Here is a 27,183-nt window from a genome sequence, read left to right as displayed (position 1 = left end):
TATATCTCCCATAAAACCATAACTTGTTTTATGGATTAGTCAGTCATTCAATGAGCTAAAGTATAAATAATCTCATATCACATAAAATAGCTTTTAATTTGCACTTTCCTATTTTTCCTCAAATTTAATGAAGTGACCATATACCACTGGACTGCTACATTGCAAATTTTTCATTTTTCGCTTTACACCTAGAGATTACATTAAAAGAAAAAGCACTTCTCATGAGTTAGTCCTCTTTCATACTAGTAATGTTCTTGTTTTTTATCTGAGTGCTTGTTATCAGAATATGTAACTAATGAAAATTTATTAGGTGCTATACACTTTTCTATATGTATATTACATACTTCAATAAAAAGCTGTTTAAAAAAAAGATGTGCTTCTTAATACTACTTCAACAAAAATCATTACATACCAACTTTTTTGGAAATTGTCATTAAATTTTTTATCAGATGGCACTCTGATATACATATAAAATATAAGTTGAATAACACTCAATTTGCATTTTCAGCATATGAAAAAAAAGAGCCATGCAAAATATTCTATAAAACCAAAAAGTGCTATTTATTTTTTTTTTTTTTTTTTTTTTTTTGTGTGTGTGTGACACAGACAGAGAGACAGGCAGAGAGAGGGATAAACAGACAGGAAGGGAGACAAAAGAGAAGCATCAATTCTTCGTTGTGGTTCCTTAGTTGTTCATTGATTGCTTTCTCATATGTGCCTTGATCCGGGGGCTACAGCAGAGTAAGTGACCCCTTGCTCAAGCCAGTGACCATAGATAGGATCATGTCTATGATTCCATGCTCAGCCAGCGATTCCCCCCTCAAGCTGGTGAGTCCATGCTCAGGCCAGATGAGCCCATGCTCAAATCGGTGACCTTGGGGTTTCGAACCTGGGTCCTCTACATCCCAGGCTGATGCTCTATCCACTGCGCCACCACCTGGTCAGCCAAAAAGTGCTATTTAATTATCTCACAAATCTCTGAGATTTGATGGTCTCAAAAGGAAAGAAAACCTTTTAGGTTGTGTGGACGTACTTTATCTCACAATAGTCTCAGCAGGTAGATACTATGACACACTTGTGGCAGCTTGTTTTCCGAAGACAGCTACAACAACATGGATCCTTTCTCGACTGCTTTTTTTATGTGACGACAGAGTTCCTACACTGAGAGATGAGTCTGTTTCTTCTTGAAATCATGTAATTTTACAGGAGCCTTAAGCAAGAAAATGTGACAGTAGTGACCCTGCATGACTCTCAAGATTAGCACATAGAAAGCAATCCTGCTGCAATCTGGCTTTCTCTCTTCGCAATGCCTGCTCTTGGAACCTGCCACCAGGTTGTCAGTAGGTGCTCTGCCCACTGTCCCAGTGGCATCTCCAGCCAACAAGCAGCATCAACTGCCAGAGCTGAGTAACCAAGCCTTGTCCAGATGATTCTAGACCTCAGCCTTCAGATTTTAAGCGAGGTCTGACTAGTGGTGGCACACTGGTGTCAACCTGGAACACTGAAATGGCTGGTTCCAAACCCTGTGCTCACTGATTCTGAGCTCAGGCTTGTCACCATGGGGTCACTAGCGTGAATGGCATCAGCAACAAGGGCCGGGGTGGGGTGGGGGAGCAATGGGGTTCATCTAGGTCAAAGCACAAATGAGAAGCTCAATATACAACTTAAGTGAAAGCAACTACGAGTTGATGCCTCTCATCCTCTCCCCCTCTCCCTTCCTGTCTTTCTCTAACTCTCTCACTCAAAAAAAAAATAGACTTTCAGCTAGGCCCCACATAGCATGGAGCAGAGACAACTCACACTGTGCCCTGTCTGAATTCCTGAGCTATAAAAATCATGAGATAATAAATGATTATGGTTGGTTTAGACACTAGGTTCCTGAGGTAATTGGTTATACAGCAATAGAAAACTAATACTTTATATATAAGTAAGGAACACAGGTAGGTAACCATGCTAGCAACTGGCTCAGACAGAATTTGAATCCAAGTCAGTCTATGTATAAAGCCCAAACTCACCCTGGCCAGATAGTTCAGTTGATTAAAGCATCATCCCAATACACCAAGGTTGTGGGTTCAATTCCCAGTCGGGCATATATAAGAATCAACCAATGAATGCATAAATAAATGGAACAACAAAATCGATATTTCTCCCTTCCTCTCTCTCAAAAATCAACTTAAAAAAATAAATTATTAAGTCTAAACTCCCTTTTTTTTTTTTTTTACAAAGACAAAGAGAGAGTCAGAGAGAGGGATAGATAGGGACAGACAGACAGGAATGGAGAGAGATGAGAAGCATCAATCATCAGTTTTTCATTGTGACACCTTAGTTGTTCATTGATTGCTTTCTCATATGTGCCTTGACCGTGGGCCTTCAGCAGACCGAGTAACCTCTTGCTCAAGCCAGCGACCTTGGGTCCAAGCTGGTGAGCTTTGCTCAAACCAGATGAGCCCACGCTCAAGCTGGCGACCTCAGAGTCTCGAAATGGGTCCTCCGCATCCCAGTCCGACACTCTATCCACTGCGCCACTGCCTGGTCAGGCAAGTATAAACTCTTTTTTTAAAAAATATTTTATTTTTAACTTTATTCAGTTTTTTTAGAGAGAGAGAGACACAGAGAGAGAGAGAGAGAGAGAGAGAGAGAGAAGGGAGAGGAGCAGGAAGCATCAACTCTCATATGTGCCTTGGCCAGGCAAGCCCAGGGTTTTGAAACCGCGACCTCAGTGTTCCCAGGTCGACACTTTATCCACTGCGCCACCACAGGTCAGGGCAAGTATAAACTCTTTTTACCATAAGTTATTACCAAGTTTCTTCAGAGGTGCCCACATTTCCAAATAAAGCAATTCTACAGATTGAAAAGTCTAAGTAAAAAAAAAAAAAAAACCCAAATGATTTCAACTAATACTGAGACAATCGATAATTCAATTAGCAGGCCCAAAATCCCAGTATCATTTGTGACACATCTATACCCTTTATTTTTTTATTTATTTATTTTTTTTCTTTCCATTTTTCTGAAGCTGGAAACAGGGAGAGACAGTCAGACAGACTCCCGCATGCGCCCGACCGGGATCCACCCGGCACGCCCACCATGGGGCGACGCTCTGCCCACCAGGGGGCGATGCTCTGCCCATCCTGGGCGTCGCCATGTTGCGACCAGAGCCACTCTAGCGCCTGGGGCAGAGGCCACAGAGCCATCCCCAGCGCCCGGGCCATCTTTGCTCCAATGGAGCCTTGGCTGCGGGAGGGGAAGAGAGAGACAGAGAGGAAAGCGCGGCGGAGGGGTGGAGAAGCAAATGGGCGCTTCTCCTGTGCGCCCTGGCCGGGAATCAAACCCGGGTCCTCTGCACGCTAGGCCGACGCTCTACCGCTGAGCCAACCGGCCAGGGCTATACCCTTTATTTATACTATGATAACAGCACGTCTGATAGTACCCGTATGCTGGTGCTAGCGATGCTGAAGAAGTATCTCTACATCAGGAACAATAAAGCTGACCACTTTACAAAGCACTTTAAAAATCACTGATTAGAGCTTCAGAAAACACCTGTATGAAACAAGTATGCATGCACCACACAGATGAGGCTCCAAAAAGTTAAAAATAGCTACAATAACATAGTTATTAAGTAAGGATTTGATTTCATATTTCCTGACTCCAAGCCCAGTGCTCTTGTCAATTCAACTCAACTCCAAAGAACATTTATGGTGTATTTCCACATAAAACATTGTTTCTACACATGTATATGATCTATTTTGTGCAAAGCATCACGGCAGCCACTGTCTCTCTGACTTGTACTCTCCACTTCCAGGGTCAGCACAAAAACATCTCTGATACAACTCATCTCCATAAAAAGCCAGTTTTTCCCGACTTTGACCACTTCTCTACAATGCCAGCTGATAACTTCCCCTAATGTATCTCCTTAATCTTCAAAAACTGTCAAAGTTGACATCTTACCCATAAAAATACAGGTCAAATTTCCTGATCTGCTTTCAAGGTCTTCTTCTATATTCTGATTCTAGTTTATAGAATTTTTCCTGCATTTACTGAGGAAAAAACAAATTAATCTCTTCCTTCTTCCCCAAATTCACATTCTTGACACCTTCTTGCCTTCCCTCTTGTTCATACTATGACCCAAAGCCAAAAGTGGTGCTCAAGTATTCATCCTCAACCCTGACAGTCCTTTCTCTCCAAGACCTTAACATCTACTAGCAAGCTACAATGGACAATCCAAAACAACATATAAGAGCTAAGTTAGGTGGTAGAGGTGACAGCTTACAGGCCTTTAGAAAAGAATCCCTGAGGGCTGCAGGCAGGCCTACAGATAGAAGGCAGCGCCTGAAATGGACTGACTGACAAGACAATCCAAACTGGCAGAAGCAAAAGCAATCTAAATTAAGGAACATACTAGAAGCCTCCCCTTTACCCCACTTCTTCCCATTTACATCTTACTTATTCCTCCAGCCAGTACTGTCTCCTTCCTCAGAGGGGAGAAGGACGGTGATGGAGGGAGACTTGACTTGGGGTGGTGAACACACAAGGCAATATACAGATCATGTCTTGTAGAACTGTGCACCTGAAACCTGTATAATTTTATTAACCAAAGCCACCCCAGTAAATTCAATAAAAATTTTTAAAAAGCCTTCCTTAGTTCACCACCATCTGATCTAAGCTCTCATCTCTGAGCTTGTAATACAACCTAAAAACACTCATTCTGGCACTTAATCATTCCATATTATAGATCTCATCTCTTCAACTTGACAGCAATATGTCTCTACATAGTAAGCATTCAGCTACCATTGTTGCTCTCATCATTTAAAAATCCATTGATCATAACATTGTTTCTTAACTTACCGGGCATCTCCTTTGGAAAGATTAGTATTTACAGGATTAAGAATAACCTTGTTTGCATCTACATCCACCACACATTTGGTATGCAAGTCAATTTCTGCAGATAAAAAAAAAGAAAAATAATCATTTTTAAAGTAATTTATTTCATAAAAGGCATTTGACAAAAATTCAACACTCTTTTATGACAAACACACTCAACAAAGTAGGAATATAAGGAAATTTCGTCAATCTGATAAACTATCTACAAAAGACTGCAGCTAACATCACACTGAATGGTGAAAGACTGCACAGCTTACCCTCTAACATCAGGAAGAAGACAAGGCTGTCTACTACTGCAACTTCTATCAATATTATACTGGAGGTTCTGGTGAAGGCAGTTAGCAAGAAAAACAAATAAAAGCCATCCAGATTGTAAAGAAGTCAAACTATCTCTATTTGCAGTTAATATGATCTATGAACAGAAAATCCTAAGGAATCCGCTAAAAGACTACTAGAATAAACAAGTTCTACAAAGTTGTAGAATATATGATCAATATACAAAAATCAGTAGTGTTTCTATACATTAGCAATGAGAAATAAGGGGGAGTGTGGAGAAGCAGATGGGTGCTTCTCCTGTGTGCCCTTATCAGGAACTGAACCCAGAACTTCCACATGCCAGGCCAACGTCTACCACTGAGCCAACCAGCAGGGCCCACCGTTTTTTTTTAATCCTTTGAGTAGTGAGTTTTTTTCATGCTCGCTGACCCCCGGGAGTGAATTTTTTTTTCAAAAAATGAAATTAGTTCCAGTTTGAGTTTTATTAACTTAAAATCATGTTTATTTGATAATTTATGGAAACAAGAAGAACATACATTTGCCTTTTTTTAATGATGCCTTACACATTTTTAAAATAAATTAATCGTACTCTGGATGGTCAGGAGGCTCAAGGACATACATAAACGTTAGTACTACTCAAAGGGCTAAAGGCTTGAAACAGCCTGACCAGTGGATAGAGTGTCGCTGGGATGCGGAGGACGCAGGTTCGAAACACCAAGGACACTGGCTTGAGCACAAGCTCACCAGCTTGAGTGCAGGGTTACTGGCTTGACTGTGGGATCATAGACATGACCCCATGGTTGCTGGCTTGAAGCCCAAGGTTGCTGGCTTGAGCAAGGGGTCACTCGCTCTGCTATAACCCCTGGGTAAAGGCAAACATGAAAAAGCAATCAATAAACAACAAAGGTGCTGCAATAAAGAACTGATGCTTCTCATCTCTCTCCCTTCCTGTCTGTCTGTCCCTATCTGTCCCTCTCTCTGTCTCTGTCAAATAAAAAAGACTGAAACAATTGGAAAAATATTTATGTTCCTGAATTGACAGACTTACTACCGTTAAGATGGTAATATTTTCCAAATGGTCTACAAGATGCAAGGCAATCCCTATCAAAAGTCCAGCTGCCTTTTTCTTTTTTTCAAAATTTCACAAGCTTTTCCTAAAATCTATATGAAAATGCAAGAGATCTAGAATAACCAAAGCAATTTTGAAAAATAAAAACAAAGTATAAAAGCTATATTCACCAATTTCAAATGTACTACCAAACTACAGTAATCAAGACAGTGTGGTACTAACAAGGATAGAAGGACAGAAATTAGATCAAGGGAACAGAGAATCAAGAAACATATGGTCACAATAATGGCCAAATGATTTTGACAAGGGTGTCAAGACAACCCAATAGGGAAAATATAGTCCCTTCAACAAATGGTGCTGGGACAACTAGATACCCATGTGCAAAAATGAAGTCCTAATACCGTAGTTATGCTAGTGGTGCAATGTGGTAGTTCACTACGGATTTAATTTGCATTTCCCCTGTATCCAATGATATTGAATATCTTTTCTTGAGTGTTTGGCCATTTTAATAGCATACACAAAAATGAAGTCCAATAGATCATATACATAAATATGTAAGAGTTAACACTATAAAACTCTTTGAAGAAAACCACATGACTTGGGGTTAGGTGATGGTTCTTAGATACCAAAAGCACAAGCAATAAAAGAAAAAACAGATAAATTCGACCACATCAAAATGAAGTTTTTCTGCTTCAAAGGACACCATCAAGAGAGTAAAAAAAAACCCACGGAATCAAGAAACTATCTATAAATCATATATCTAATAAGAGACTTGCATCAGAAAATAGAAAGAATGCTTACAACTCAATAATAAAAAAAGAATATATATAAACATCTCTCCAAAAAAGATACAAAAATAGCCTATAAGCACAAGAAAAAATGTTCAACATCATTAGACACTGGGGAAATGCAAATCAAAACCACAGTGAGATACCACTTCAAACTACTAGCATAAGTATAATCAAAAAGACAGATAACAAGTACTGTCAAGGATATGGAGAAGTTGGAACCTTCATACATTACTGGTGGGAATGTGAAATGGCGCAGTCACTTTGGAAAACAGTCTGGCAGGTCCTCAAAAGTTAAACATAGAGTTAGTATACGACCAAGCAACTCCTGTTCCTAGATATATATACTGAACAGAAATGACGACCTATGTCCACACATAAGTTTATACATGAATGTTCACAGCAGTATTATATGGCAATTCATGATAGCCAAAAAGTGGAAAAAACCCAACTGTTCATCAAGGAATGAATGGATCAAGGTGACGGATCCATAAAATGGAACAATTTGGCAATTTAAAGAAGTACTGAAACATACAAAATGAATAGAGCAAGCTTGTGTTAAGTGAAAGAAGCTAATCATGAGAGACCACATATCGTATGATTCCATTTATTTCAAATATCCAGAATAGGCAAAGAGAGAGAGAAAATAGACTAGTTATTGCCTAAGCCTGGGGAGTGACTGCTAGTTGGATACAGTTTTCTTTTGGGGGTGATGAGCACGTACTAAAATTGATTAAGCTAACAGCTGCACAACCAGCATTAGTATAATAAAAAGCCACTGAATTATATGAACTGTTGATATGTAAATTATATCTCAATAAAATTTTTTTAACATATAGGCCATGTTTATGTTCTCATGTTTTTATATTCTTCTATTTTTCTGACACAAAGTATGAAACTTTCTGTTTGCCTTATCTCCACTACCCAAAGATCTGATCTACGAAAGGAGCTGTACTACACTGGCGTCATTTTGTATTTCCTAAAGAACCTTGGCCAAATGTCATACTATCATTATAACTCTGAAGTATTTCCACTGCCAGGAAATGTCATTTTCTTTTTTTTTTAACTTATATAACTGAGACAAACGCAAAAAGAAAAATAAATTTGCCTCCCTGAGTTTGCCACAACTCAATTTTTTTTGTATCACTTATTCTACATTGGTTCTCAAACATATAACCTAGCCCTGGTGAAGTAGCCCAGCTGGTTAGAGCATTATCCAATATGCCAAGGTTGCAGGTTCGATCCCCAGCCAGGGCACATACAAAAAGCAACCAGTGAATGCACAACTAAGTGGGACAACAATCCATGTTTCTCTCTCCCACCCTCCCCTGATTGCTTTTTCTCTAAAATCAATCAATAAAAATTTAAGAAAAAAGATATAACTTAGAAGTACAAAAAATGTAGTGTTTTGTTTTGTTTTGTTTTTGTTTTTTTAGCCAATACATTTTTCAGGCAAAAAGAGCTAAAAGGAAAACATCAGAGCTATGTTTTATCTAGGTATGGAAAACTAACCACCAAAAAGGTATATGTTCCACTGTAGTCAACTAGCATTAAAACCTAGTACTTAGTGTTTAAATCCACTCTAGACCATACCAGAAATGTGGCAAGAAAGTCTCATCCACACTGCAAAAACTTCTCAAAGATACAATTTTACTTCTTCCTTTTCCTTGGATCCAGAGCTCAACAAAGTTTGCAATCATCATACCTTGTTAATACCAGCCCTTAATGATGTCTGACCATACCATACCGGCGGGCCCCCTTACAGTCAAATCTGAATGCGTTATCAACTCTCTGGAAACTGTACTGTGACTCAGAATCTCTATCTCACCACTCACCACAAAGTTGTTTATTAGTTTCTTGCAAGAACCTTTGTTCTGAGCAGAGGAGCTGCATGTATAGTTCTGCATACATGAGCATACGTCTAGAATGAATGCCTGAAAAAATGCAAATCAAATATCCACTCCACGTAGTGTTTTGCCTTAATTTCAAATGATCTTGAATTGAGAAGAGTTCCAGACATTCTTCAATTTTTGTATCATTTCCCCTATCCTCTTTACAGCTCTTTCCTCCTCCCCTTCATGACTTCATTAGGTAACAACTAGTACTTTGTAAGCATTAAATAGCATGATAAAGGAACCAATCCCTGGAAAAGCCTATGTAATACAAAGAATCGATTCAATCCAAAATCATATTGTCCTCAAGAGTGCAATACTTAAAATGTCTAACTTACATCAATGGTGGCCTTTAAAATGTAAACAACTATCTTCACTTCTTTATTAGCTCAGTTTTAATTATCAAACAAAATTCCCACCCAGCTCCATGTGATTGATAAATAGATATTAAGAAAAGGCTTTTTACAAGACTGTTTATAATATGGGTGGAATGTCTAGGAAATATACCCAAGCAAATAAATCAGTGAGATCTGAAAAGAATTTAAGGGTCAGGTTTATGACAAGCATCTTTATATAAAATGCTATAGCTAGTGTACCATGAACTGCTACTAGTTGGAGTTGGCTGAATTAAATTATACTGCTACAAGATTCTAAATACATTTTTTCCATAAAAAAATTCTTGCTCTATATGGCTTAGAAAGCAAAGTACTGATTAAATAGCAGTAACAAATTTAGGTCTTAAATCTAATATGAATTTTTAACTTTTTATTAAATTTTAAAAACACCAAAATGCAAAAGATAAACAACTTCCTCTTCATTTGGAACAACATTTAGATCAAAAAGGTAAGTCTCAGCTGCTATTCACTGCCTTTACAAAACAGCACTGCAGTACACCCATGTTCACAGCACCATCATTCACAACAGCCAAAAGGCAGAAGCTACCCAACTGATCAGTGATTAGAATAAATGGATAAACAAAATGTGGTATATACATTTAACAGAATATTGTTCAACCTTAAAAAGGGACAAAATTCTGCTAAAACACAGATGAATCTTGAAGACATTATGCTAAGTATAATAAGCAGTCACAAAAGGACAAATATTGTGTGATTCCTCTTCTATGAGGTGCCTAGAGTAGTCAAATTCAAAGAGATACTGTAGAAAGCTGGATGGTAGTGGCTAGCGGCTGGGAGAAGGGGGCAATGGGAGTTAATGATTCATGGGTACAGAGTTTCAGTTTTGCAAGATAAAAAAAGTTCTTGAGGTGAAAAGTGGTGACTGTTGCACAACAATGTGAATGTACTTACTTCCACTGAACCGTACACTTAACAATGGTTTAAGATGGTAAACTTTATGCTATGTATACTTTACCACAATAAAAAAATAGCACCAAATACTCATCACTATTATAATAAGTAATACATGGACAACAGTTCATTCCTAGTGAAGCCTCAAATAATGAGTTTGGGATTTAATTAGTACTATGTCTAGAAAACAGTACAAAAAAACCCCCAAAATGATCTTAAAGTTAAGTAGTACTATAAGTTTATGTCATGATTAATCATTTTATTTATAGTATTCAGAACCTCGAATGCTTTGATGTAGCCTTGAGTTCTTAAAAAAAGAAAAAAGAAAGAAGCAAAATTTATTCCACTAACATTAAAGATTCCATATTAATTCCCAAACCAAATCTCTTTCTAGGTCAAGTTCAAGTTGAATATTAAATACGTACAGCTGACAATTCAGCTTATTTAGCCAGCAAATTAGTCATGTTGCAAAGAGAATAATAATTTAAAACAAGTCTTTCCTCAATGCATAAATCAGCTATGGCTCGTTCCCCAATGACATCATAGTAAAAGATGGGCAGGGCCTGGGAGACTCCCTCTACATAACTCATATTCCATCTGACAACATGCCCCATTCTCAGTGTGGACAAAGTAAGTCTCAGTTGCCTATTTAGTAATCTGCTTCCCTAATTCTTCAGAAAATTAATAATTATTTTCAAACCAAATTTACTACTCAGAAATATAAATGTACTTTCCTTTTTCTACCAGTCATGTTCCTAAATAGCTAACTATAATGTAATCTTAAATTCCTAATTTTTAAAAGAAAGTAACTTATTTGTAAGACTCACATTTTAATCAAACTGCAAAACTTGCATGTTATAAAAAGTTCTATTTTTAACTACTTTGTGTCACATGCCTAATGCTTTTACATGTCTATGCATGCTCATATAAATAAAATTTTCATTGTCAATATATCAAGTACAAAGGACTTGTTTTCCCAAGTGGAATTTAATATTATTGATATTATTGTCAGCATAGGGAATATGACCTATATTTCTTCATTATACTTATAAGTTGCTTGGGACTCCCTTAAGGCCCCCCTGGTCCAAGAAGAAACAAAATTATGTTATTCCACATCATAGGTAAAATGCAAGTTGGTGGTTTGCTTTCCAGTAATATACGTAAAATATCCTAATAACCTACTTTTATGTTTTTACCAGTGAACATGAAAATCTATTCAATATCCACTGACCAGGCAGTGACGCAGTGGATAGAGCGTCGAACTGGGACACAGAGGACCCAGGTTTGAAACTCCGAGGTCACCAGCTTTTGTGCGGGGTCGCTGTCTTGAGCGTGGAATCACAGACATGACCCCATAATCACTGGCTTGAGCCCAAAGGTCGCTGGCTAAAAGCCCAAGGTCACTGGCTTGAGCCCAAGGTCATTGGCTTGAGCAAGGGGTCACTTGCTCTGCTGTAGCCCCCTAGTTAAGGCACATATGAGAAAGCAATCAATGAACAACTAAGGAGCCACAACGAGAATTGATGCTTTTCATCTCTCTCTCTTCCTGCCTATCTGTTCCTCTCTGTCTCTATCACAAAAAAAGAAAAAAAAATTTATTCAATAAATAAAAGATAAAAATAAAACTAAGCTCTAAAATGGCTACAGAAAAAACTGAGGAATAAAAGAAGATTCAAGACAGAATGGCTGATAAGGGGGATAAAGTTTATAGCATGAAAATAGTTAAAATAAGCTATGTGGCCCAAAATATAAAACGTGTATATTCAGGAAAGTAATCAACTACAGAGGGCTAGGAAATAGGTATTTTAAAACTTACAAGACAAAACCAGAATAGCCAAAACAATCTTGAAAACGAACAAAACAGAAAGACTACACTCACAAATTTCAAACTTACTACAAAGCCACAGTAATGAAGACAGTGTGGTACTAACATAAGGATAGACATATAAGTCAATGGAATAGAAAAAGAGTCCAGAAATACACTGTCACATTTATGGTCAACTCATTTTCAACAAGGGTGTCAAGAGAATCTGATGGAAAAAATATAGTTTTTTCAACAAACAGTGCCAGGATAACTGGATATCCACATTCAAAAGAATAAAACTGGGCCTCTATCTCATACCACACTCAAAAATTAGCTCCAAATGGATCAGAGATCAAAAGGTAAGAGCTAAAATTATTAAACCGTTAGAAGAAAAAATAAAGGCATAAATACACGTGACCTTGGGTTAGGTAATGGTTTCTTAGATACAATATCGAAAGCATAAGCTGCAGAAGAAAAAACAGATAATCTAGACTGGACCACATCAAAATGAAGAACTTTGTGCTTCAAAGGACACGATTACGAGAATAAAAAGGCAACCCACAAAAATCAAGAAAACATTTGCAAATCATATATCTGATAAGGGACTGGTATCTAGAATGTATAAAGAAGTCTTATAACTCAATAATAAAAAGACAATCCAATTTTAAAAATAGGGTTTGATAGAGGTTGTCAGTTTGATTCCCAGTCAGGGCACATACAGGAACAGAACAATGTTCCTGTCCCTCCTTCTCCTTCTCTCTCTTACTCTGTCTCTCTCTTTCCCTCCCTTCCTCTGTCTCTAAAATCAATAAAATAAACATTTAAAAAATCGGGCTTGAATAGAGATCTCTCAAGATATACAAATGGCTAATAAACACATGAAATGATGCTCAATATCATTAGATATCAAGGAAATGCAAATCAACATCACAATGAGCTACCACTTCACACCCACTAGGAAGGCAATAATCAAAAAGAGGGGCAATAACAAGTGTTGGTATAGATATGGAGAAACTGAAGCCTTCATATCACTTGGTGTGATTGTAAAATGGTGCTGTCAACTTTGGAAAACAATTTAACAGTTCCCTAAAAATTAGAGTTACTATATGACTGAGCAATTCCACTTCCATGATATACATATCCAAAAGAAATGGAAAATATATCTACACAAAAACTTGCACACAAATGTTCATAACAGTGTAATTCATAATAACCAAAAAGTGGAAAGAAGCCAAATGTCCATCAACCGATGAATGAGCAAACAAAATAATGACATAGCCATATAACAGAATATGATTCAGCTATAAAAAGGAATGAAGTATTGATTCCAGCTACAACACGGGTAAGCCCTAAACATAATATGCAAAGTGAAAGAAATCAGATACAAAAGTCCACATATTGCATGATTTCATTCATATAAAATGTCCAGAATAGACAAATCCACAGAGACTAGAAGTAGATTAGTGTTTGCCAGGGGCTTAGAGGAGGGGAAGGGTATAGAAATGGTGGGTGGGTGGGTGAAGGCCGACTACTAATGAGAGAGTGTCTCTCTTTGGGATGATGAAAATGTTCTGGAATTGGATAGTAGTGATAGTTGCACAATTCTGCAAATATACTAAAAGCCACTGAATTGTACACTTTTGATATGTGAACTACTTTTTAAAAACTTGGGAGGGAATGACCCCATTGCACTCAATAGATATAAAAACATGGTTAGAATCCTTCAAGCACATTTCTTTTTTTTTAGAAAATTAAATTTAACAGTGTGACATTGATTTCAGGTAAATATCTCCACAACATTTGAACAGTCAATTATGTTGTATACCCATCACCCAAAGTCAAATATTTTTCTGTCACCTTTTATTTGTCTCTCTTTATACCCTTTCCCCAACCCCCTCCCCTATATCCCCCCTTCCCTCTGGTAACTACTGCACTCTTATCTATGTCTGTGAGTCTCAGTTTTGTATCCCACCTATGTGTAAAATCATACAGTTTTTAGCTTTATCTAACTTATTTCACTCAATATAATGTTCTCAAGGTCCATCTGTGTTGTCGTAAATGATACTATGTCATCATTTCTTATGGCTGAGTAGTATTCCATTATATATATTTACCACATCTCCTTTATCCAATCCTCTATCGCAGCGGTTCTCAACCTGTGGGTCGCGACCCCTGTGTTTTGGTCGTTCAACCCTGGCCGGGGTCGCAACCCACAGGTTGAGAACCGCTGCTCTATTGAGAAGCACTTTGGTTGTTTCCATGTCTTGGCCACTGTGAACAATGCTGCAATGAACATGGGGCTGCATGTGTCTTTACATACCAATGTTTTCAAGTTTTGGGGGTATATACCCAGTAGAGGTATTGCTGGGTCATATGATAGTTCTATTCTTAATTTTTTGAGGAAGTACCATACTTTCTTCCACAATGGTTTTACTAATTTGAATTCCCACCAGTAGTGAATGAGGGTCCCTTTTTCTCCACAGCCTCTCCAACACTTACTACCTGTCTTATTGACAATAGCCAATCTAACAGGTGTGAGGTGGTATCTCATTGTTTTGATTTGCATTTCTCTAATAGCTAATGAAGATGAACTTTTTTTCACATATCTGTTGGCCATTTGTATGTCTTCTTGGGAGAAGTGTCTGTTCAGGTCCTCTCCCCATTTTTTAGTTTGATATGGTCCCATCTATTTATTTTTGCCTTTACTTCCCTTGCCTTTGGGGTCAAATTCATAAATTGTTGTCTGCAGTCAAGGTCCATGAGTTTAGTATCTATGTTTTCTTCTATGTAACTTATTGTTTCAGATCTTATATTTAAGTCTTGATCCATTTTGAATTAATTTTTGTGCAGCGGGATGAACTGTAGTCAAGTTTCATTCTTTTGCATGTAGCTTTCCAATTTTCCCAGCACCATTTATTAGAATCCTTCAAGCACATTTCTAAACACTACTCTGAAGATCTCAGCCAATCCAATCCTTCTTACTTTTAATTAACAACCTCACATTTTACCTCATCAAAAAAATTAAGCACTCCAGGGCTTTCCCATTATATAATTACCCTCTTCCTCTCATATTTCAAAATTTTCCTTCTCTAATTGGCACTCTATTTCTGGCTATAACAAAGCTCAAACATCTCCCAGACTTAAAAATGGCCTGTTCCTAACTACACCTATGGATACCACTCTTTACCCTTCCCTTTCACTTGGAGCTTCATGAAAGAATATTGATATAACTTACTGTCTCCAGGTTGGCATGCCCACTTATTTCTCAGCTCAATACTAATATACCAAGACTCATCCATTCATTCAATCAAAATTATTCTCCTGACCCTGGCCAGTTGGCTCAGCAGTACAGGGTCAGCCCAGCATGTGGAAGTCCTGGGTTCAATTCCCAGTCAGGGCACATAGGAGAAGTGACCATCTTCTTCTCCACTCTTGCCTCTCCTCTCTTTTCAACTCCTGCAGACATGGCTCAAATGAGCAAGTTGGCCCCGGGCACTGAGGATGGCTCCATGGCCTCACCTCAGCTGCTAAAACAGCTCGATTGCCAAGCAACAGCCTAAGATGGACAGAACATCAGCTCCAGATGTAGGCTGCCAGATCAATCCCAGTCAGGGCACAGGCAGGAGTCTGTCTCTCAGCCTCCCTGCCTCTCACTTGATTTACAAAAATTATTATTCTGAAAATTACTATCAACTGCCTTCAAGTCAAATCCACTAAAGACAATTCAGTATAAATCATACATGCCACTCCTGTGATATTTGGCTACCAATCATTTTTTGGACACATTTTCCCCCATGGACTTCCACATTACTTTCATCTGCTTCTCCTATGTCTTTCTGCTTGGCCTCTGTGTCCTCTTCCCTCCAAATAAACAACATGCCTTAATTGAGTGTTCTATATTCTAAACATAGTAATGACTCCCAAATTTACAGGTAACTCTGGTCCCTTTGTTTAAAACTCATATGTACAACAGCCTTCTAGATCCATGCATGTGGCTGCACTTCAGACACCTAAAACTCAAAATATCTGTTGAATTTCTTCTGGGCATGCACCACATCTTATTCAAAGTTATAGGTGAAGCACATGTGCATGATAAACACTGACTAATAACTGTTGAATGTCCAAAAATAGAACTTGTCATTCCCTGTAACTCCACCCTAAAACCTGCTTTTTTTTTTTTTAATTCATTTTTAGAGAGGAGAGAGAGCCGAGAGAAAGAGAGAGAGAGAGAGAGAGAGGAGAGAGAGACAGAGAGAGAGAAGAGGGGAGGAGCTGGAAGCATCAACTCCCATATGTGCCTTGACCAGGCAAGCCCAGGGTTTTTGAACCAGTGACCTCAGCATTTCCAGGTCGACGCTTTATCCACTGCGCCACCACACGTCAGGCCCAAAACCTGCTTCTCTTATACATCTGATCTCAGTTAATGACACCAGCATTTATTCACTTAGTCATCTTAGAAAAGGGGTCCGCAAACTTTTTACACAGGGGACCAGTTCACTGTCCCTCAGACCGTTGGAGGGCCGGACTATAAAAAAAACTATGAATAAATCCCTATGCACACTGCACATATCTTATTTTAAAGTAAAAAAACAAAACGGGAACAAATACAATATTTAAAATAAAGAACAAGTAAATTTAAATCAACAAACTGACCAGTATTTCAATGGGAACTATGGGCCTGCTTTTGGCTAATGAGATGGTCAATGTCCAGTTCCATATTTGTCACTGCTAGCCGTAACAAGTGATATGACACACTTCCGGAGCCGTGACGCATGCATCCCGCATCACCAGAAGTAGTACTGTACGTGAGCAATGCCGCGCTTTGCGGCACAGGATGCATTCGCCAATGAAAGAGGTGCCCCTTCCAGAAGTGCGGCGGGGGCCAGATAAATGGCCTCAGGGGGCCGCATGAGGCCTGCAGTTTGGGGACCCCTGTCTTAGAAGCTTTGTAGTCTTCCTATATTTCCTAAACTTCAGTTGCTTTCATATCACCTTGACACATTCTTTTGGCTAGATCTCTCAGAAATGTTCGCAGCCAGCCACCTTGGGGGACTAGTTTGTCCTTCAGGTCAAACAGCAGGCTTGCTCACTACTATAAAGCAATGGATTCCCCAAGCTCAGTGGTCCTCATGGGCAACACAAACCCACTGCTTGCAGAGCATCCATTTAGTCTCCTCCACATCACTCCTGTGGGGTCTGAAGGTAAGGGGAACCATGTACACTGCTTGCTATGCCATGAGTAAGTCCTCTGTCTTGGAAGTCCCATGTCCTCTACCAGCATCCATGAAACAGTATCAAGCTAACTTACTAGCCTGTAGGCACAGTAAAGACACATAGAGCAATTTATCTTCCTCAAACATCACTGTAATGGTGCCACTGCTCTACTCAAAAATTTATAGTCACTGTACTGCTCAAACCATGTTTGATACCCTTAATCTGCCTGTACATCATTTAAGTAACTTTCTACTCCTCTACTCCCCACAAACCTCTCTACTTCAGTAAAGGAAACTCTATCAATCTTCTCATCCCTCACTCCCTATATTCTTCCAACTTTTCCAAAAAGCACAGAATTAAAGGCCTGAGTGCTGGAGTTTAACTGCTGAGGTTCCAATCACCAGTTTCTCCACTTTGTGGTTATATGATTTTGCGCAAATTGCTAAGCTTGTCTAAATTCACATTTTCTCATCTGTAAAATGGAATAATAAATGCTTCCTAGCATGGATGTGAGGATTAACTTAAATAATCTAATTCAGTGGTTGGACCATGTCCGTAGTTTCCTATCAATAACTGTTAATTATACAGATACTATATTGTCTCCTTCCTGCTGTCTGAATTTTTACATCTAATTTCTTCACTGTTCTTGCAAACATCTTGCTAATTCCTACAACTCCCCTTGTGCACCACAAATGCCATGCTTTCTTCCTTGACCACTGTCTTCAACTCATTCTTCATCATTCTAAAGGCCCACCCCCATTTCTTTAATTCATAATACACTGTCATCATGGCATTGTGTACATACGGTCTTATAATTGACTCTCCTGTGCATCTCTCATTACCAACAAGAGAGTGAGCTCCTTTGGTCAAAGATCATGACTTATGCTTCTCGTGTATCCTGCACATCTTTTTTTTTTTTTTTACAGGAACAGAGAGAGAGTCAGAGAGAGAGGGATAGATAGGGACAGACAGACAGGAACAGAGAGAAATGAGAAGCATCAATCATCAGTTTTTCCTTGCAACACCTTAGTTATTCATTGATTGCTTTCTCATATGGGTCTTGACCATGGGCCTTCAGCAGACCGAGTAACCGCCTAGGTGGAGCCAGTGACTTTGGGTCCAAGTGGTGAGCTTTTTGCTCAAGCCAGAGAGCCCACACTCAAGCTGGCGACCTCGGGGTCTTGAACCTGGGTCCTTCCGCATCCCAGTCCGACGCTCTATCTACTGCACCACCAACTGGTCAGGCTCCTGCACATCTTTGAAAAGTATGTAAACTCAGGGATGCAAGGTCCCTTAAAGATCATCATGTCCAATATAATAGTAAAAATACAGGCTTTAATGGCAAAGTAGGTGAAATTCAAGATCTAAAATACTGGTTATGTAATTCTGGGGAGTTAACCTCTCTGAGATTCTATTAAATAGAAATTCTATAACTACCTTTTTCAAAATTTTTTCTGAAGAGTAAAATAATAAAAAGCACAAAACTCTGTAGCCCACAAATAGAAAGCTCTCAAAAAGTAACTATTATTTTTTCTTCAATTGACAAGTATTGAATTGAATGAGCTAATCAATACTATCTTTTAATGATATCTACAGCTTCTGAGAGTTAAAGCCCAGTACTGATTAAGTCATGGATTTGTCTCATAGATCAGTTAGCTCTGCACACTTCCCCATAGATTACACTGGTCATCTCTGCCAAGTTGTTTTATTTATTTATTTATTTATTTATTTTTTATTTTTTTGTATTTTTTCTGAAGCTGGAAACGGGGAAAGACAGTCAGACAGACTCCCGCATGCGCCCGACCGGGATCCACCCGGCACGCCCACCAGGGGCTACGCTCTGCCCACCAGGGGACGATGCTCTGCCTCTCCGGGGCATCGCTCTGCCATGACCAGAGCCACTCTAGCGCCTGGGGCAGAGGCCAAGGAGCCATCCCCAGAGCCTGGGCCATCTTTGCTCCAATGGAGCCTCGGCTGCGGGAGGGGAAGAGAGAGACAGAGAGGAAGGAGGGGGTGGGAGTGGAGAAGCAAATGGGCGCTTCTCCTATGTGCCCTGGCCGGGAATCGAACCCGGGTCCCCCGCACGCAAGGCCGACGCTCTACTGCTGAGCCAACTGGCCAGGGCCTCTGCCAAGTTGTTTTAAAGAACATGCTTTGTTAAATACAACGGGACTTGATTGGCAAATATAAAGATCGATAATTAATCCATTTCCATTCAATAAACATCTCAATTCATCTGCTTAATTAATCAGTTTGTCAGTGGTTTCCTCCATCTTCAGAACTTAAGAATTGGAAAAGGCACACATTGTTTTACGGATGTGAAGGGATAAAAGTAAATGTCAATTCAAACAAATTTTTATATTATTTTATTTTATAAAATTGTACTTTCTTCTCTAAAAGCCTATGGCCCTATGTGTATAAATTCTTATTTCAGTCACTGAGTTGACAGTAGAAACAAAAGAATGTTGTAATAGATGTGTGTCTCATCCATTAGCATATCAAGCAGCTGCTAGTAAAACAAGTATCTTCTGTTTTAGAAAACATGTCAGAAATTTCCATCCGCAGTCATCCTTAACTCCAACATCAGCTCTCTCTGAAAAGGCCAAAGAACCACCATTGGCCTCAGGGTCAAAAACACCTTCCTGTTTTTGATTCTCCCCCCACCCCACCTTGCCCCTTCACTTGCTAAGGATTACCTGTTTCTTCACTGACTTCCAGGGCCTTCTAAGCTTCCTCTTTCTTCCACAGTTTTACCTTGTCTTTTTTTCTTTCCAATTAAAAAAATTTTTTCCAACTATAGGTGACATACAACATATTAGTTTCAGGTGTACAACATAGTGATTAGACATCTAAATAACTTAAGAAGTCATCACTTCAATAAGTCTATTACTCACCTAACACCATACATAGCTATTATAATATTATTGACTATATTCCCTATTCGGTGCTTTACATCCCTGTGACTATTTTTACAAGTGTCAATTTGTACTTCTTAATCCCTTCACCTTTTTCACCCAGCCCCCACCCCAACACCTTTCCCCTCTGGCAACCATCAGTTTGTTCTCTGTATCTATGTTTGTTTCTGTTGTGTTTGTTGGTTTATTTTGTTTTTTAGATTCCACATGTAAGTGAAATCAAATGGTATTTGTCTTTCTCTGACTCATTTGAAAAGGGAACTTTCATGCACTGTTAGTGGGACTACAAATTGGTACAACCACTGTGAAAAACAGTATAGAGTTCCTCAAAAAACTAAAAATAAAGCTACCTTATGACCCAGTGTTGGGCAAATAAAATATATTATGCTCACTTTGTTAAAGATGGCGCTGCCCACATGGAAGCCCATCGCCCAGGTGACTGCTTGGGATGGGTGTGATTATGTTAATATGTGTTGGGGGAGGGCTTTTGCGTCAAAGGTTTTAAAAGGAAGAGAGATCACGTTCTGGGAAAGAGTGATTACTTTCTAGGAGGAGAGCAGAGAGGAGAGCAGATAAAGGCCACGTGGAGGAGAGGAGAAACAGCCAAGATGGAGTGCTGAAGGAGAAGCCAGTTAGTACAGAGTTTGTGCAGAGAGAAGGAGATGGGGAACAGAGGTGAATAAGGCTGGTGAGGTAGAAACCTTAGATTCTAGGAAACTCAGATAAGTCAGTAGCTTTGTGAGCACTGAATGAGTGAGTTTTGGAGCCCAGTGAGTTTTACTTGCCTGCCGGGTGCAAGCTAGGATTAAAACTAATGGGCCACCAGTTCTTGGCTCCATTGTTTCTTTACCAACTGTCCAAATCCAATGCAAACCTGCATGGGCCAGGCTGCTGTGATGGTGGCCGTGGCTATTGGCTTTACACCCAGCAATTCTACTTTTGGGTATTTAACTGAAGAAATCCAAAACAGTAATTCAAAAAGATATATGCACCCCTATGTTCAATGCAGCATTATTTATAATAGCCAGGATATGGCAGCAGCCTCAGTTTCATCTCATCTTTTGAGTCATGACTGCTTACTTGGTTTTGACTGGCCTCCTACTTTTCCACTCACACGGCTTCATTTTCATCACAAGCTCTTAAATGTTGCCCAGCTATGTCCCGAATCAGTCATCTACCCAGGCTTGCTCTCTTGCCCTGAGATCTGGCAATATTTCCCCTTCAGGCTTGTGTCTGAGACCCACACGCAGTTTTAAAGATGTAAATTAGAGCACAGGGACCAGCCACCCTAAACCCTGACTTTTGGACCTATCAGGGCACCCTGTAATTTCACCCTGCCTTTCTAATCTCATCCTTCTCTAGACAGCCTCACTGAGAACCCTCCTTTCTGGCAGGCTAAGCTGTCTCTGCTGCCTAAACTTGCCTAGCTCATTCCTGTTTCTGTGCCTTTGCTCTCAGGCCATTCTTCCTCCTCAAAGAACCAATGCTTTTCCCCTTCCTCATACCTTGCTCCCATTCCAATCATGAGCTCCCTTCTCCAAGTCCAAAGTTCTCCCTCTCTAGAGAAGCCTTCCCTAATCACCCATCTTCCAGGGGTCCTCTACTCCTCTAAATTCCTATATTTCCTATCACTCACCTGGCATTTAATCACCTAGCAATCTGCTAAAGGTGTTTACCTTTTAATCTTATCTTTTCACATGACATTTATTTCCTCATAAGCATGAACCATAAAGCACACTTTAAAAAACTAAAAACAACATTAGACAACACTAAGAGAAAGTTTTTAGGAAATAAAATTCTCCCAACAAGAACAATCAATCTCATTTTTTTCATATTTCTTTCTAGCCCTTGCCCATTCATGTTTATATTTTTATATAATAATAATCATAACAGTAGATTCAATAGTAGATTGAATAGATTACCATAATAGTAAATTCAATATAGTTACGAATACCATATCACATTCTACTTTTACTTCTCTCATAGAAAACAGTCTTTCTTGTTAAATGGTTTTGATTTTTGTCATTTTTTTAATTTTTATTTATTCATTTTTAGAGAGGAGAGAGAGAGAGAGGGAGAGAGAGAGAGACAGAGAGGGAGAGAGAGGAGAGAGAGACAGAGAGAAAGAAGGGGGGAGGAGCTGGAAGCATCAACTCCCATATGTGCCTTGACCAGGCAAGCCCAGGGTTTCGAACCGGCGACCTCAGCATTTCCAGGTTGACAATTTATCCACTGCGCCACCACATGTCAGACCGATTTTTGTCATTTTTAATAGTTATATAATAGCCTGACCAGGCGGTGGCGCAGTGGATAGAGCGTCGGACTAGGATGCAGAGGACCCAGGTTCGAGACCCCGAGGTCACCAGCTTGAGCACGGGCTCATCTGGTTTGAGCTAAAGCTCACCAGCTTGGACCCAAGGTCGCTGGCTTGAGCAAGGGGTTACTCGGTCTGCTGAAGGCCCGCGGTCAAGGCACATATGAGAGAGCAATCAATGAACAACTAAAGTGCCACAACGAAAAACTGATGATTGATGCTTCTCATCTCTCTCCGTTCCTGTCTGTCTGTCCCTATCTATCCCTCTCTCTGGCTCTCTCTGTCTCTGTAAAAACAAAACAAAACAAAAAAAACTAATAGTTATATAATAGTCTTTCCACTGAGACACTAGATGGCAATTTACTTAGGCACTAACTCCACTAGACATCACATTCTTCTCTGTGTCTTTCAATGCCTTGGTTCTTTTTGGTGCCTTTCCCTGTAAAATGCTAAGTAAATCCTGAGAAATGTCTGTTGAAATAAATATATATTGTCCATGCTTACTAACACCTGCAATAACCCATTTCACTGTTTTTCTCTCCAGCTATATTTCTAGACTCATTTCTGATTTCACCACTTTAGGCTAGGTAGATGGCGAAGGTATTTTCCAAATACTGTACTTTTGATATAGATTTATTTATTTTGGTAGTTGATCTTAGACATATTTAAACATGTGAAGCCCTCTGAGGAAAGGTAGTAAGATCTCATAATATCTAATATTAGCTAGACACCTGGCAGGCACTCAATAAATAGTATTTTTTAAAACCACCACCTACATTTATAAAACATCAAATTCCCGAACAGGAGAGTGTCACTGATCTAGCTAGTACCATCAATTATGCTTGTCAAACTTTCAGTTCATTTAATAATTAGGTTCGTTAATAATGTATGAAAGGGTATTCTTTACAGTATATTGAAGAACACAACCAGAGTTACCTGGTGAGTTTTACAAGTCTGAAAGAGAACATAAAAGACAAACAATATTTGCAAATAGAACTTCAAGAGCTCATGACAAAATAAGTTTACCCCTTTTTCTTTAACTTAAGTTCATATTTCAGAGAAACCAAATTAATTAAAACTATGTAAAATTACATATGCATGTGAACACAAAGCAGAATGGAAATAAGAAAATAAGAGTATGAATTGTCAGGATGGATGTCAGAGACTTTTTCCTTTTTATGTTTTGTTTGTTTTGTTAGTACAATGTTAAAATGTGTAACAAGAAAAATATTCCAGACAAAAGCATATTCATTAACCATTACAACTCTTGCTATTTAACAAAAAATTATTGAAACACTCCTACTCCCATGATAAATGTATAATAAACCATCTACCTTAACACCTAAGCACAGTGAGCTACTAAATCACATGAAGAATGTAAGAGCTTCTTGCAAATTTCAAATTTTCCTCAAATAGTAGCTAATGTGATTCTAAATATCAAAGTCTATACAGTAAAACTACACCATCCCAGTAACTACTCTCATCTCATTCTTATTTGTGAAGCGTGGTTTCTGAGGTTGATTACTGCACTAATATATTAAGAGAAAAACAATTATGACTAAAAGTTTACTGTTCCTCATAATTATATATTATTATCTAATACATTAACTTTCCCAAAAGTAGTAACTGGTCAAAGCAATATGATTCTTTCCAAAATTACTTGAAAAGAATATGGTTTTCTTTTAGCTCTTTTAAACAAACTCTAGCTAGAAGTTTAACTATCACTGGCTTTAGAATTTTACTATATTGCATTCTATAACAATCTCTGGATTTATGTAAACAATTACTTCATAACAAAATAGAAATAGGACCAATTTTAATTGTCTGGTAATTATCTGAAAAAAGAAGTCCATGTACTTTCAGGAACTATAAGGCAAAGCAAGAGACAGCACTACATGAATGAGGTAGTTCACCACAAATAATGCACTTCTATTTGCAGGGTGATGGATCTACATACAAACCTTAATTTTAAAATGCATTCAACCAAAGGAAAAGTTAACACCCATTCCATAGCTAAAATTACTTTATGCATCTCTCAAAACTCTGATATTGACAATTATTAATGACAATTTATAAGTTAAAAAAAGATGGTACTTCCCTCAAAAACTGAAATCCACGAGGGGGGAAGGAGAGGGAAGGATTCTACATGATAGGTCTTTTGCGGTGGTTGGTTAACTGCCTCTTTTTAGCACTGACATTTCCAAGTTTTTTACAAAAAAGAAATTTTAAGAATATGCTAAAATCATCCTTTCAGAATCAAATCCCAGATCAGTTGGGTTTATACATATTGGTTTTTGGGTTGTTTTTTTTTAAGCTTTTTCTAATCGCTATGATGGTAACAAACAGTAAGGTGAATTTAAATAAAGATGCCTGAACTCTGAAGAACAGAAGCTTTTGAAAATTTTCAGAGTTCCTTTAAGTTCTTTCATTTTGTCAGAGCATGGAACTAGTGAGGCCAAGACTAAACTAGCTTAAGTTCTTAGGGAAAAATTCTTCTTTTGTCACCTGACAGCCTTAAGCTGACCTACCAGGGACAGAAGGAATCATCAACTCCAGTAGAAGAGATAAACATACTCCCAAGAGAAGAACAAACCAACCAAGTACTTGTTACCTGGCTGACCTGTATATCTCACTATACACAAAAGACAGCAGAGACAAGGAACATTGAAACACTCGTGATTCCTACATAGACCTAAACGACACTTGATTATGAACAAGGAAGTGGCAAGAATGACTTAAAGCAGTGATTTTCAACCTTCTTCATCTCATGGCACACATAAACTAATTTACTAAAATTCTGCGGCACACCAAAAAATATATTTTGCTTATCTGACAAAAAAAAAAAAGGTATAGGTACAATTTTGATTCATTCACACTGGATGGCTATTGTTGGGTTGACTGTTGTCACTTTCTTATTTGACAGTCTAAGGGAAAAGAGATCAGTGCCCTTGACTACATAGTCAGATATTGCATATTTTTAAAATTCTTGCACCACACCAGTTGAAAATAACTTACCAGAACATGACTCTGGTACTTATAAATGATTGGGATTGGTTATGAATCTTTTGAAAATCATCTCCTGGGATTGAAACAGTCACCCCCAGTAATATAACCTTATACAGAAAGTGTTTTCAAATATCTTATTTAAAGTGACTTGCCCAGTTACACTGCTAGTTAAGCATTAAAGCAGAGACCAGCCCACTTCCTCCTCAGACTTGGAGTTGGGGTTCTCTCCATTCCATTCGACTATCAAAGAGGATTTGAAACGTACTTGGTGTATCTGTTTTCTCTACCCTCCCTGCAGAATGGAGAGAATGTCTGAAAGATACAATTTCACAAGAATCTTGGCACTTAGAACTATTTATTGTTGACAGATGACCAATATGACTTCAAGCAAAACCAGAACTTTCTCAACAGTCAAAAAAGTGGGGGTAGGGAGACATCTCTTTTACCCAACTTCTCTCAAAGTAGCATTTACAACCCTTTATGTCCGTCCAGGTTAAAAGAATATAAAGTGAAAAAGCAAGACGAGGAATGTCTTCACTTGAGTGCCTTCTCAGGGAGTAAACCAAATTCCCTGCCACTTTTCCTGCCGCGGGCCACCAGAGTGCGGAGTTTGGGCGCCTGGGCGGGTGACGTAGGGCATCGGGGTCCCGAGCTGTCCCCGCCGGGCCGGAGGGGTGAACACCCACGGGCCGGGGCCGCACTGACAGCTGGCGAGGAGACGGCGGGGACCCGGCCAGGCAAGGGCCGAGGGGAATGGGTGGGGGAAAGAGGACAAGAGCTCGGGGCGCGGGACTAGGGCGCCCTCCTGGAAGGGCAGGGGGAAGCGAGAGGGCGAGAGGGCGAAAGGGCGCCGGGGCGGGGCGGGCGCGCCGGCGGAAAGGCCAGCGGACGGGGACATGGGGCCCGCGGCACCCCGGGACGCGGGGCAGACGAGGGGAGGGGCGTCCCGCACAGGCAGGGCGGGCGTGGGGAACAAGGTTTCGCGGTGCGCGGGCCGCCTCCCGGCCGGAATACGCACTCCAGGGGCGGAGCGGTCGGACCCCACACGGCGGCCGCCGCGAAGGGGCGCACCAGGCACCTGCCGACTCCGCTGTGGCGGCCCCGGGCCAACTCGGTTCTTACCTCTTCGGTTCATGGGCCGAATCCGGACGGCCACTTTCACTTTGGAGTCTCCCATCCTGCCGCCGCCGCTGCCGCCGAGATTCTCGCTCGGCTTCCGTCTGCCGCGGCCACCGGGTAACTCTTCGGGGCTGACCAGGCGGTAAGGGGCTGCGGCGGGAGGGCGGGGCCTGGGGCGGGGCCTGTGGAGGGACGGGGCGAGTCGTAGGGCTCCCAGCGCCCCCCGCTGCATGACGGGATTTGTAGTTCCTACAGTGGTCGTGGACAGGACGGCGGTGGAGGGGTCTTCAGGGAGAGGTATTCGAACTTGGCTCACAAGAGACCTTGTAAGTTTCCTTCTGCTTCTACACCATTTTTATTCTCACAAGCTGTCGATGAGCTGGTACCTTCTCTGAGAACAAACAGTTAAATAAATGGTGTTGGAGACCCTGCAACCTCTTCAGACTCATTATCTGCCAAGTTAATGTTCCATCCCTGGGCTCAAATTCTTTCCTGTGCCTACTTATATTGCCCTTCCAAGCCTTATTTACCAAAGTCATCCTTCAAGACAAGTCAAAAGTTATCTCCTCTGGAAGTCTTTACAGTATATAGTATAGTTTAT

The 27,183-nt window shown here is 39.7% G+C and overlaps 1 protein-coding gene and 1 non-coding gene across 2 annotated transcripts in view; both read right to left on the bottom strand.

Moving 5' to 3' along the window:
- The window catches only part of KIF13B (kinesin family member 13B), a 235,453-nt gene extending 208,735 nt beyond the window's left edge, over positions 1 to 26,718 (bottom strand). Inside the window, exons 1-2 of the mRNA XM_066388256.1 lie at positions 26,586 to 26,718; positions 4,843 to 4,936 (exon numbers count right to left, since the gene is read on the bottom strand). Of these exons, the coding sequence (XP_066244353.1) occupies positions 4,843 to 4,936; positions 26,586 to 26,640 (149 nt within the window). The 5' untranslated portion in view covers positions 26,641 to 26,718. The remainder of the gene's footprint in view (positions 1 to 4,842; positions 4,937 to 26,585) is intronic.
- Positions 19,278 to 19,353, bottom strand: TRNAA-UGC (transfer RNA alanine (anticodon UGC)). The gene has a single exon. It is a non-coding gene; the product is annotated as a tRNA-Ala (tRNA).
- Positions 26,719 to 27,183: the final 465 nt, after the last annotated feature.

This window comes from Saccopteryx leptura, chromosome 1 (assembly GCF_036850995.1).
Source record: "Saccopteryx leptura isolate mSacLep1 chromosome 1, mSacLep1_pri_phased_curated, whole genome shotgun sequence".
NCBI lineage: Eukaryota > Metazoa > Chordata > Mammalia > Chiroptera > Emballonuridae > Saccopteryx > Saccopteryx leptura.
The sequence above is the reverse complement of the archived record's forward strand: the minus strand, read 5'-3'. Positions and strand labels throughout refer to the sequence as shown.